This window comes from Rhagoletis zephyria, unplaced genomic scaffold (genome assembly GCF_001687245.7).
Source record: "Rhagoletis zephyria isolate East Lansing unplaced genomic scaffold, Rhagoletis_zephyria_1.1 Rzeph_scaffold_00004, whole genome shotgun sequence".
NCBI classification, from domain to species: domain Eukaryota; kingdom Metazoa; phylum Arthropoda; class Insecta; order Diptera; family Tephritidae; genus Rhagoletis; species Rhagoletis zephyria.
The window spans coordinates 285928-300351 of record NW_016157088.1 but is presented as its reverse complement, the minus strand read 5'-3'; the positions used below and the strand labels follow the sequence as shown (position 1 = coordinate 300351).

The 14424-nt window shown below is 35.4% G+C and overlaps 1 protein-coding gene across 3 annotated transcripts in view; it reads left to right on the top strand.

Annotated features, from left to right (window-relative positions):
* Window positions 1–5517, top strand: part of pan (transcription factor pangolin) — an 826450-nt gene extending 820933 nt beyond the window's left edge. For all 3 annotated transcript variants that reach the window (XM_017628344.1, XM_017628276.1, XM_017628130.1), the window contains one exon: window positions 89–5517. In XM_017628344.1, coding sequence (XP_017483833.1) covers window positions 89–2150 — 2062 coding nt within the window. In that variant the 3' untranslated portion in view covers window positions 2151–5517. The remainder of the gene's footprint in view (window positions 1–88) is intronic.
* Window positions 5518–14424: the final 8907 nt, after the last annotated feature.

Genomic DNA, 14424 nt, shown 5'->3' with positions numbered 1-14424 from the left:
TCCATGTGTATTACAATATTTTCCAATTATTAATAAATTTTACTATTTTCTGTGTGCTTCTTCTTCCTCCACGAAATTAAATACATAGGCGCAAAAAGAAATGTATTCGTTACATGGAAGCGATAAGCAGCGGCAGTGCCGGCAGTAGCAGCACTAAGGACGATTGTTATCAAGAATTGGATGACCTAGACGACCCTGAAAGCGATGATAATTTGGGCAGTCCAGGCAGCGGTGATGACAACAATAAAACCCCGGATGATGACACAGAGTCGCTGAATCATTCGTTATCTAGTCCAGGCTGCCTTAGCGGTTTGTCAAGTCTCCAGAGTCCGTCCACTAGCTTGGCGAGTCCATTGAATCTGCTCGCCAGTCCAGCAGCACCGGTTACAGTGGGCCTGACATTCGGTCTCGGCGACCACCAGTATCAGCAGCAGAATGCGCAATCCCATCAACAATTGCCGCAGCATGCGTCGTCACTACAAGCGCAGCAGCAGTTGGTGCAGCCGAGCAGCATTGTTGATACGTCGGCGGCACAGCAGGCGCGATTGTCTTGCCCACCGCAGCAACTGCATCTGAAACAGCATCCGCAGCAACATCACCCGCTTGCGCATACGGAACAGGCGCTCGCTAACAGCAGTGTTTTTGAACACTCGAAGGCAACAAAATCGTTCTTCTGTGGTGGCGGCATGGAAGGCGTATGCGGCGGAGTTGACGATACATTAATGTCGCCAGCTCTGTCAAATAATGGCGCCAGTGGCATGGGTCTCGGTAATAATTTAACAAATACCTCATCCTCGACTGCTGCGGCTGCGGCGTCCGCCTTTACAGAACGCACAATGCGTACACTACTGAATCCTAGTCCGTCTACTTCGCTACTTCATAGCAATTGTTTTCCGCCAAGCAGCCTTGAATCGAAAGGCGGCGCGATCGTGTCCATTGCTCAAATGCTGTCTAATACCACCAGCAATGCAACGTCCAGCGTAAATGCCAGAACTTCTAGATCTACGTCAGTCAGCGTCGCTTCCAGCGACACTACAACTAACTACTCCACAACCGTTGAGACTGGAACGTCAAATGGTTGCAATTCCTACACCAGCAACTTAAGTACCACTGAGAACCCTAGCGAATTGGGCAGTAATGGTAATTACGAGAGCATTCAACTAGCGCCCGCTACTCAGTCGAATGCAAACAAATCCACTCCACTTATCGATGGCAAATCCTCATCCGCTTCATCAGCGGCTTCTTCGCCAGCTGCCGACAACTTGGAAAAGTCAAATGTTACACCAGCGCATAGAAATCCAATCGGCGCAAATCCACATGACATCAACAACCCACTAAGCATCAATCAGCTGACAAAATGTAGTGAAAGTATAAGCAATAGTAGCAGTCACAATAAGTCGCAAAGCATCAGCGTCAACGAGAACCTTAATGTGGCAGGCACAGAGTGCTCAACAACATTGTCCTCTAGCGTTAGCAATGGTACCACACAGACATATAAAGTCAGTAGCCATCAGAAGCAACTGGCCTCGCGCCTGCCAACATCTGCGACTCCGCATCAGCAGCTCTTGCCGCCAGCACCGCTACAATATCAGCAGCAATTTCATCTGTGCGGTTCGTCCGGTCCGCCACCCCCGCCACCGCCTATGCAACATCACACCACCCTCCACCATGCGCACCACCACCATCCCAAAGAGCATTCACCGCTCTTTAATCAGCACTTCCAGCAGTTTAGCCACCACCTGGCTTCCGTGGCGGCAGTAGCGGCGGCGGCAGCAGGCGTGCATATACCCAACATAATTGGCGCGGCGGCAGTTGCGAGCATCAATAACAGTATACACCGCAGCGGCGGCTTAAGTGCAACGAATGACTCAAACTTGCCGAGTGCGACCAACATCTGCGGACCACCAGCCAACGCTTTGACTGCAACGCTCTCCTCTATAACAACTACAACAGCAGCAGCAACTTCAACTACGTCGGCAGCGGAAGAAATTACTACAGGCTGCAATTCAGCAACCACAAACAGCAGCGTCTCCTTGACGCCGATTAACCGGCGCACAGGGACGGCGACAGCAGCAGACTCTAGTGTCGCTAATGTTGTTGTTAATACGAGTACTCCTGGTGGGGAAAAAGGCGCTATTAGCGTTACGTAACGGCAAGAACAACAATTAGTGCCGCAGTCAAGCGAGATCAAATGCGAAGTGCTAAATTCCATCGAAAGAGTCATCAACACCGGAAGCAACACAATTTCAGTAGCAACCTCAATGCTATGCATAGTAATTTTTGGTATTGTTTATTTTCTATAATTCCACATTTTTACTCATGAACGCACTGAAGCATCTCATGGCAGTTAGTAGAAAACAAACATGACGCTAAGTACACATTCCATCTTCAAAAGACTCAAGAGGACTAGAAAAGGGCTTTGATTTTCTTTCAATCAAAAGAAGAAGATAAACATATTGTCGATGCCTTTACAAAACCGCCCATCGACCAGTTGCAGAGCCGCCTAAATCCCAGTAAGGGCAAAAATTAAATTTGGTAACCCTGAACTGCGGGCATCGAGATTTATGCATAAAAATTTTAAAATCGTTATTAAAACAACCGATTTGTACAATAAAAGCTGAGAAAATACCGCCTATCAATTGCATGCCTTCAAAGAAAAACAGTTTTTTCTCTCTTCTTTAAAATTTGAGTGCCGTAAGATAGGCGGTTTTGCAAAAGCATCGACGATATGTACATATGTATGAAAACGCGCATGTTTTGCTGATATTGACGATGGCAACTTTTTATAGGTTCTTTTAGCATCAAAACCACTATGGTTAGATGCCGAGTACCGAGTGTGCATTCTATGAAAAAAGCGAGAAATTCCCTTAAGATAGTTTTCTATTCTCAGCGAGAAAATTTTATTACACTTAAATAGGTCCGTTTTCTCATGTAGGTTTGAAAATTTATCTGCACTTTAAACTAAAATGTTGCTCCGAAAAATGTGTTTGAAGGGAAGATAAATTTTAAAACCTACATGAGAAAACGGTACTTAGGGCCAGTTTTTCAGTGCCCGGCGCGGTTTAAACTAGGTTTAAACGCTCGATATGGCTGGTTTAAACTAAGATTAGCTAATCAAATGTCAGCCAGCTGTTCAATTTAAACTCAGTTTACTTAATCTCAGTTTAAACTGGCACTGAAAAACTGGCTCTTAGCCTTTATTTAGGATCTGAAAAAATAATCGTGAGGAATCCCGAAAGTGTCCTCCAAACTTTGAAATCGCGAACAAGTCTGACCTCCAGAGAAAACACAGTGACCAAAGTCAAAAACTTTATAGTAATGAGGAAATCATATTCTGCCACGTCGGAGTATTCTACCAGCATTTCCAAGGCGAATTAAAATTGGGTGACAGCAGGAGAACAAAAAAAAATTACATACCTCTTGTTTTTGCTTTTGCGGCGTGAAATATCAAAATCTGTAAGAGTGTGTGTGGAAATGGGAACCAAATATTTTAATTAGGGATGTCAGCGGTAAAAATACATTGATGTTTTTCTTTGATTCGATGCATCGAAGGGCATACATCGATGAATCGATTTGTATAGGGTTTTTTTCAGATAATGTTTTACGGCAAAATATGTTATTTGCAAAGCCGTAGAAAATTTTAAATAAATTACTGCAACTGGGCTAATTAATTTTAAGTCACTTCTCTTTTGTGTGCGATCGCTAAACTGAAATGACGGTTCTATATAACAGAGTTGTCAGTTTTCAAAAAAACATTGATGCATCGAAGCAAAACATCGATATTTTCGATGCATCGTTGTTTTCCAACATCCCTAATTTAAATTTGACTTTCCAAGCCGCGCGAAAATTAAAAAATTTCAAGTCGTCACCATATACGAAAAGGCCTTGATCATTTGATTTCAAAATTATAAAATGATACTACTTCATTATTCTCTAACTGCCATTTTTAATGAACTTACATGAAACTTTTTAAAAATAACTGTCGAAACTACCATCACAATAAGGGGTTTAAATTTTGTACGAAAAAAATTATTCGTTAAATTAAACTGTACTTCTCAAAAGATAGATTTATCTTTAAAGTACAGATGGGCTCGCACATAATTTCTTGGTCCCGACACGGGTGCAGAACATTCGAAAACACGCAGTGAAGCTCGGCACGGTCCTACACCACCCAAAAAAAAACTAGCATACCTTTTATTTTTTACGCATAGGTATTTTTTTAACTCACATATCTATTAGTAGAAGATGAGGAGTAATGAAAACCCAACGAAAGTAATGTTTTTGTAAAAATGTGGTTAGAAAAGGTTCGTGCATATGTGAAACTGAAAGAAAATATATTGTATGTATAGGCAAAATTCCATGTCAACCGAATCATGACTGCGCCAAAAAATATAAGAAACCAATCTGATTAAAAAACGAAAAAAGATGTTCGAAGGTGAAGGAATGTACTTTAAGGTAAAATTTGTGAAAATATTTGAAAAAATGTATTATTGATTATATAAGTTGTTGAAATTAGCCAAACAGTGCCATTTAACCACTTTCAGGTTTGGATATCTCAAAATTATGACGTTATAGAGCGATTCCCTTAGGAAAAGTATAGTCAGGTTTCTAGGTAAGGAAGTCACACTCATTTTCTTGGCTTGTGTTATTTTTCGCACTGATTTTGAAAAAAATCATTTTCTTTTGAAGAACTAACCAATTCGTATCGAAAAGAGGCGGTTTGAAATACAAGTGATGGCTGACAAAAACAGTGATAACAATTCCTTCAAAAGCATTTTTCAGAATAGAGCCTATGAGAATCCAGTAAAGTAAAAATTTACTGGTACTGTAGCGAAACTACAACGAAAACTTATTCACAAGCAATAAGTTTCTGAAATTCAGATAATAATATCTTCATACTCTAAAGCGAATTGTATCTTCAGAGTGCGGTGACATACGATTTTCTACGTTTAAGTATAGTAAGTGAACGCCTGTTACGTATTTCGCTAACAATTTTATCAGATAACAAGAACACTCGCTTTCTAGTTCTAGAACTCTACATACTGTGAGCATCATTTTCAATTTGGCCGTTGACGAAACTCTAAAACTGGCTAATTTAGTCGGAATTTTAATGCCGCCACACCCTAGGATTGTTATATACCGAAAAAATATACCCCTATTTTTTTTTGTTTTGAGGTAAAAAAAATTAGGGAGTGCTCAATTCGCTCAAAGTTTCCCCTGTATTTTATATCGGGAAAAAACAACTTTTCGTAGAAATGATGTAGAATTCTGGAAAATCAATATTTTTCAATCAGAGAGCCCCAATAATGGTACTCAATTATTTCTTTAACCATTTTTTCATGGTAACTATATTTTATAGGTCGGCCAAAACCCCTAGAAACTGCAATGGGGGACCAATAAAAAATCTTTAGTAGTTTAAAAAGGTTAAGTTAACTGTTGCGTATTAATACTGGAAGTCTGCTGAAGAGAACCAGAGTTTTTCGATCGAAAAATATTGATTTTCAAGAATTGTATATCATTTCTACGAAAAGTTTTTACCCCATATAAAATACATGGAAAACTTTGAGCGCCGACTTTACTGTTTTTTCACCACTCTACCTCTGTTCTTTTGTTTAGGTTTGACCACCGAGAATGGGTACTTCTATCAAAAACGAATTCTTTATATTGCAAATAGGTTAAAAAAAAATTATCATGATTTTCCCAAACAGTTTATAGGGTCTAGCCATTTCTCGTACTTGCCATCCGTCAATACAGAAATTCGCCGAAAATCAAGTCATTAATTCCTGGGTCATGAATTTGCGGCACAAGAGGTAGTATTCTGATGAATATTTTTTGGTGTAGATACGGTTACTCCCAAAATTGAGCGTACGGCTCTTTTTTGTTAATATTCGCAATGTTTTACATGCTAAAATTTTTTTCTTAATTTTGTTTCAAAATATGGCTTATGTTTTAGCAAATCTCATTTAAATCCAAGAATGATACTGTGTACAAAGATTAAGAAAGGTCTGCAAAGTTTCCGCAAAATCGCGAACTATTTAATACCCGAGAATTTTTTTGCTGGCTGTCCTACGCACTTTTTTTTTCATAATAAAAAAAAATTCTGAAAATTTTTTATATTAACAAAAATGCGTAGGACAGTCAGCAAAAAAATTCTCAAAACTAAACGCGATTTTTTAGAGATTTGAAATTTGCACATTATTATACTAAAATTTAATGGGCTAAAAAACTGCATACCTGAATTCTTTTTAGAAATTCGTATTAAAAAGTTCGCGATTTTGCTGAAACTTTGCAGAATTTTCTTAATTTTTGTACACAGTATTATTCTTGGATTTACATGGAGTTTGCTAAAATATAAACCATATTTTAATACAAAATTAACAAAAAATGTTTAGCATATAAAACATTACGAATATTAACAAAAAAGAGCCGTACGCTCCTTTTGGGAGTAACTTTATGTTCATGTATGTATGTTACCAGGTAATTGGCTGTGAAACAGAGATACAAAACGATTCAATTGCAGTTCAGTCAGTGTCCGAAATTTAAATTTGACTTGGTAGAGACTTACGCGTGCATACACACAAAAAAAAATGGTAAAACATACATACATACTTACAAATATGCTATACACATCAATGAATGTACAAGTTAATGAAATAATATATGACATACATACAAGCTTATAAATAGTATAAATTAAGTCACATTTTTAACGAAAATCTTAACAAAATATAACGTACAAAAACATATTTGGTAATGCAAAATTACACATAGTACAGACATACATGTATAGATAAAAGAAAACAAAAAAATGATGAAGAATATAACTTAATGATAGACTTAAATGAAACTCTAAACGAATTTATTTTTCAAACAAATGGTACTAAAAGTGTTATGAACAATATGCAAAAAGCAAAAACAAAAATATTTAAATAAGAAAAATAAAGCCAATAACAAAAAACAAACACGAATTTGATCATATGTATATTTTGTCATATTTAAAAGCAAAAAAAAAAACGTTAACAATTTTTTTTCTAAATGCATTGCGCAAACATGTGTGCGTGTTACTCGTATTCATATGTACAATCTCTGGCAAAATTATTAGAAATAGTACTCAGAGGTTTACAGCCTAACCTAATATAAACGCACTCCGTCTAATTTGTTTTTCTGCGTCACCCGAAATTAGCTTGCGTGCGTTTGCATTTGATTTCACTGAGCGAAAGGTCAAATCAAAATCTCAGGCAGAGCAAAAATTGGAATTTGAGTTAGCTTCTTACGCACGCCGTTCCATTTTGGTTGGTCCCATAGGAGTTGTATGTGCGTGAGAAATTTTTAACAGTAAAGTTTATCCGATTTTTTGAAACTTAATTGTTTTTTTTATAAAAATATTTGTGCAAATTCAAAAAATTTCATTAAAGGTGCGAACTTTTTAATCAGAATTATTGGGTATTGAGTTTATAGCCCAATTAATTTCAGTATAATAAAGCGCAAGCTTGAAGTCGCTCAAAATTCGCGTTGATTTTTTGTACTTTTTTGCTAACGGTTTTATGCAATTCCTTCCATATAAAAACTTGTCGAACATACATTCTTTGTATGGAAGAAAATGCGAAACACCTTCATAAAAAAATCACAAAAATAAACGCGAATTATGAGCCACTTCAAGCTTGCACTTTATCATACTAGAATTGAATGGGCTATCAAACTGCATACTCATTTTGATTAAAAAGTTTAACGACGATTGTTATATGTTTATGTAATTATTGTTATGTATATGTAGGGTTGCCAGATTTTTTATGCGGGAAATCAGTACGTTAGACTTTTTCATGCTAAAAAATCAGTACTTTTCAGTACACTTTTATTCAAAGCGAAATTATGAATGTAAGTAACAGATAATACTTTAAAACGCCAGTGTACTTATTTTTAACAATATTTTGGTATATAATTGAAATATAGTTCATAAAAAATAAAAATGTTATTCATTTTAACATGAGTGTACACATAATTGTACACAGGAGCCAATGAATTATTTTATATTTATGACATTTTTGAATAGCAATAATGAGATAATTTCCATCTTCAGTGCTTAAATAGTCGAAATGTATAGAATATTTCCTTTTCTTTTAATTTGAAATTCAATTTCAAAAATTTTAATTAGAAGCCAGTTTCTCTCTTTGCGCAAGGTAGCAAACCTTATACTAAGATCCTCTCAGTTGCTTCGTTTTACATATTTTTTCAAACTGTGGAAAAGTATTACTTTTTAAGAACTTCCTCTATATATCCTCATGGAAAGACTAAAGGCCTGATTATGGCAACTTAACTTAACGGAACGTAGAACTTAGAGAATCAAAATGAAACAGATTTCCACGTGGCATTAAGTTACGTTAAGTTTCGGCTGTTCAATTATAAGCAACACCCATTTAACAGAATTTTTAAGAGAGAGCTGCAAGTAACGTTAAGTTGCTATAATCAGACCATAAGAATTTGCTAATAAGAGTTATATATATAGAGTTAGATACCTACTCTATGTCTTGTATGCAAAACTCTTTTACAATGTCAGTAAATTGAGAAAAAAGAATTGTAAAGCTGAATTGACATGAGGCGATTTTTTAGGCGATTCAATATTGCTGAAGAAAAATCGCTCGGGATTAAAAAATCGCTTGCCTCAAAGTAGACAGAAAGTCAACTTTTGCAGGCGCTTATCGCCTCCCAAAAAATCACCTCATCTAAAGGCAGCTTAAGTTATTAAACTGAAAGATATTTTCGAGATAACTAACAACACTCGACAAAAAAACGTCAGCCTTATTTTTAAATAATTTAAGCTCATCATATTATCGCAACTGGTACGTAACGACCCAGCGATTGTATTAATTTCTTGGGCATATCAAACATTATTTGAAATATTTCAACTATAATTAAATTATTTGCTTCCCACTTTTTACAGTGCAGTTTAAGCAAGTTCCAACGTTATGTAAAAACCTTAAGAAAATCATAAAGTATTTTGTTTAAATTGAAAATTCAGTACAAATCAGTACAAATTATGAAAAATCAGGACATTAGCGTACTGATTGAAGAAATTAACTGTAATTACTGTACTGATAAAATCAGTACGTCTGGCAACCGTATGTATATACAAATGTATGTAACTATGTATTATTATGTTTTTGTTAATCATGGTTTTCATTGGTCATGTTTATTGTTTATCGTTCAAATAAAGCAGACACTTTGAAGATGATACGCAAGTGTCGAAAGACGTAGGAAAGCCTTTTTTATTCCACGGCCGAAGCAGCTCCGACCCAGCAAACACAATATTTAAGAATTAGGCCCATACAAAACTAAATAACATTTTTTTTTTAATTTGTTGGATTTTCGCGAACTTTTCACAAAATTTAAAGATTTGATTTATATGGTTTATGTTATTAAAGCAACTATATTTTTATAAAAAAATAATCAAAATTCATAAAATCGGATAAACTTGAAAATATAAACATCTGAGTACTGTTCTCATTCTTTGGCCAGAGAATGTAAATACATGCTATTATGCAAACAAACATATACACACATTCATAAACGGGAAAGTATTAAAGGAAGTGACGGCAAAAGACAAAATGCCAAAATTGCAAAAGGCAAATACACATATATATGTAAACCTAAGGATATTTCTACAATTTTTGTTTAAAGGGCAGATACATTACCTATTTGAGAAAACGGCCCTAATTGAACCGAGTAAACCCGAACCTCTAAAGCGTTCGTAGTATTGCATATACTAAAATGGCACTTTTTATTGCGATAGTTTTTTATGGCCTACCCTTTTATTTGTTGTCAGTCCATGAAAATATAAGCCCTGCTGATTTTATACTCTACAGGTTAAGAAAAAGACCTCGGACATAGAAGTCGAAAAATCCATAAAATTGTTTGGAATAAGTATTTACTGAACTCACATTCTATGTAGCTTCTTATATATGTATTTATATATGTAAGTATTATTAACATATTTAATTTTTCTTTCTTTATAGGGTGTAATTTTAACCCACATTCACCATAACCATTTTTTTCGGATTTGTATAAAGCTTTTTGATTCACGGAGTCAATGGTTATCAACTTAACTTAAATTTCCCCAAAGCAGTAGAAAGACACAACCTTCGGCTTGAAAGTGGCTTAAGTCACTCATACCTCTTGTGCTTAAATGACCGGTTACTTGTAACCGGATGCATCTGTAAATCTTTCTATCGTCATAAACTAATGACACAACCTTTACCTTATGTTGATGAAGTTGGACGAATAACCGACGCGTCCAGATACAAGTAACCGGCCATTTAAGTACAAGAGGTAAGAAGTGACTTATGCCACTTTCAAAATAAACGACTCACATGTCTGGTGAAACTTATAAGATCGAATAAATTTTTTTAATTTTAGGAACCGAAAAGCAATATTTAATCGCAGTCGAACTTGTTTTTAGAAAACAACTTTTTTATGAGAATGAAAAAAAGGCAATCAGAGCTGCATTTTATTTAGTTCGGACCAGTTCTCCTCTAATTTTTGGAGTTCACCTTGATGTTGTCACATAAAGAAGAGGGTCATACAGCCCTGCAAAAAGTGGGACTAGGTTAAATACTAGTACAGGACCACGCTACTTTAACCAACACTAGTAACCAAAATGGTCCAAATATATGGAGAAAATATGGTTACATTAACATTGCGATGTCATTGGACCTGACCACCTCTGGTCCCACGCTGCATAACATGGGCCCACCTAGACAACTACTCCTTTTGGAGCACATTCGGCATCCGAATCATATTGGCGATGGGCCATATATCAGCTTTTTACGTTTGAAGTGGTCCAGGTCAGCATAACCAGTTACTAGTATGCAACCTGGTTCTTTTGCACATACTTTAAAACTACGACCCAGTGGACCACCTGGTCCTCAAATTTTAGCAGGGAGTTTTGTAAAGAAGAAGTACACTCGGAGATCTGTCATTCCATATTGTGTTAAATGCAAGGAAATGTGGTCATGTGTACGGGGTCTTATACCATATTCATACCGACATCGAAAACATGTTTTCGTTGCTAATACTGGTTTTCGACCTAAAACTTGTGTTTTCGTCCATGTAAAATCTATCAAACGAAGACCAGTTTTCGCAGAAAACTACTTGAAAACTCACGTCCCACTCATTCCAATCGGTGTATGCACTAGTTTTTTAGATAAATGTATTTATCGAAATGGAAGTCATATTTTATCATCTTTAATTATCCAGTTCGGATTCATTGTTAATTGGCTGGCCAAATTAAAATAAGAATAAAAGAAAAGGTTGTTAATGAAAAGAAAATGACAGAAAAATATTTTGGTTTTGTTTTTTTGTAGCGAATATGTAATACAAAGGCAGTAGGAAATGTCAACGAAAATACTAAGAGCCGGTGCGAACAGCCTTCAGCCCACAATCCCAAAACTCGTTTTCAAAGTGTTTTCGTTGTCGGTCCGAACATGGTATTACTTTAAAAACTTCTAAGCAATTATTCTTTAGTATGGCAAGAGACTCATTATGCTATACAACGGTGTCCTTTCTCGCTGTGTTACTCAAGTTTAAAGTTTACTGCGGGAAAAATTATAAATTTCAAAATTCGAAGACTAAAATTTTTTAGACACTTGAAAATAAACTCAATATTATTCTACGGAGTCTAATAGATTTGAAAATTCAAAAGTAAGAGGACCGAAAGTTTTTAGACACACTTTTGGAAAGAATTTAGTTGAAATTCAGTTTGTTGCCACCGTAAAGGGAATTTGAATCAGAATTTTCTATTCCAAAATGCTCAATTCGGGGGTACTCTATATGTACATGCACAACATATCCATTTGCGTGGGCATAGAAAAACTGGGAATTATGTGTTTGCATGCATGATAAAAATATAGTAAGGTAGAACCGCTGGGAGTCACTTTTAAAATTCTTGACGTTTCCAAACAATTTAATTTTTAAATTTACTCACAAACTCACACACACATTTTCATTTTCAATCTCAAGCAACAACAATTCGAACAATTTCAATTTTTTATTTTCACTTTTATATGATTTTAAAATGTTGGCAAACTTCAAAAAAAAAATCATGGCCGACAAATTGAGAGAACGGTTCTACCTTGCTATGTTTTTATCATGTTTGCATGTACTTTCGGTTATTTTTTCAATTAGAAATTAACGAAAATTACGAAGAATTCAATAAGGAAAAAATAAGAAACTTACATACAAATAATAATTGAAGCTGCAAATAAGCGTAATGGTTAGAAAAGTTAAACGATTATAATTCTAGAGAACAAAAAAGGAAACAAAAATATATTGAGATTTAATAATAATATAATACAACAAAAAGAAAAAACTTGTGCCACATTTTTGCCATATTTTTGTCAAATTTTATCTAACACAATTATTATAGGCGTATATAGTAAAAAAACACAAAACCGAGATTTACGTGTAAGCACAGACAAGAAAAGAAGAAAACACTATCAAAACATACGTGACAAGAACAACAAAAGGTTGAATATTAAGTGTAAACTAAACTTAAAAACAACGACAAATGTAAAAAAATACAAAAAAGTATAGATCTTAGTATTTCAAATACATATGTATGTAAGTATTGGGGTGTTCGATTACTCGCCTTTTTTCAAAAGCCGGTTTTCAAGTTATTCGAAAAATGGTAATCTAAAAAAGCCCGGTTCTCTATATACAAATTAAAAAAAAAGAGATAAACCTGTTTTGTTTTACATATTTTCTCTACAATAATACCTACTCTTAGTCAGAAATTATGACCGAAATTACAATATGACTGCTAAAAATAGGTATAGCTTTAATTTAGAAATCAATAAGTCAAAATATATTCGAAGTATTGTGGATTGCAAGTAAAACACAACTCATTTTCAGCGTGAAATTCAAACTTAATGGGTTTCACCCACCTTCTCAAGGTTAGGTCCTTTCAATATTAATAAATGTTTACGAATTGTTACCGATACTTGCAAGTTTTTACTGGTAGTGCGTTCAATAACTCAAAAAATTACAATAGAGCAAATTCGAGAGCGTAACAATCCAAGATATCTGCAATTACTTGCAATTTAAAAATTTACTAGCAGGAATTTGCAAATTCAAAAAAAAAAAGTGTTTAAGAGGAAGATTTGATGAATACTTGCCCAAAACAAAGTTATTAAAATAAAAATATTGGTGAGTAATTTAAATTGAATATAGATTTTCTAATTTTTATAACGATGGGAAATATTCCCAACTGAAAGGAAAGAAAGTGTCAAAGGGGCATAAGTTGCAAGTTTTTACTAGTTTTGCGTTCAATAACTTTTTCTGATAATTTTCTCTTCTGGAAAATCTATTGAATGGGGCTATTATAGTACAGCTAAAAAAGCCGTCCTCGGTCGGGGAAAACTCGAGCATGTAGAACCGGCTATCTTGGGAATGAAAATACACCACCCGCTGAACCAGACCGACTATTCAGATATAGTCTATTATAGACAGCCCATTTACGCAGACGCCACCTATCGCAGATGAAAGAAGAGTTGCTTTGAGAGGCTAGCGATACTGTCAGATCCTGAGCATGATTTAGGTAGAGTTTATTATGTAAGCTGTTACAAAAAAATAAATAAAATAGCGAAAATTTTCGTTTGGCTTTCTTTTTATTTTTTGAGTAATTTTCCAGTATTCCAATATAAAATTAATAAATAGTTTCTAGTTCCATTTTTAATAAAATAAATAGTAAGAATTTTTCGATTCTGGTATATAATTACACCCGCTTTATTCGATTGCAAAAATCTGGCTTACTCGGTATTCGAAAAATCAAGATTCAAGAAACACCGCCTAAGACTATACAAAAAAAACGGTTGAAACAGGTTTCGAAAAAACCGAGTTAATCAGCCTAGTGAGTATCTATGGACAATATCAACACAATAATAATAGATTGGCTCTTACACAATATGTTAGTGCTTGGGGGAGCTCCTCTTCCGATTTGATGTTGTCACACAAAGGGGAGGGACCTACAGTTTTACGCCGACTCCGAACGGCGATTGTATTTTTATTAGAAGCTGTTTTTCATGACAGAAATACACTCGGAGGTTTCCTATTGCCTGCCGAAAGGAGGCCGCTGTTAGAGGTAATTTGTCACTATAAAAACGGGCTTTAGTAATATCTGAGATTAGGGAAATGGTACACGCTACTTTTAAAGAGCTTTTCCAACGTTGCTGCAAGATACTTATTCTAATGGGTTTCATACCTGATGGAAAGGTTCAAACTTCATCCGATGTAGAGCCTGTACAGGCCCTCATAATCTCCCTGTAGTACTTAGCCTCCAATAACTTCAGAGCGGAGTATCGTTCAGCAGAACCGACGCTTCTGATGCTTGTTGCGTCACGTTTGTACTTCGAACTGGACTGGAGCATCGACTAT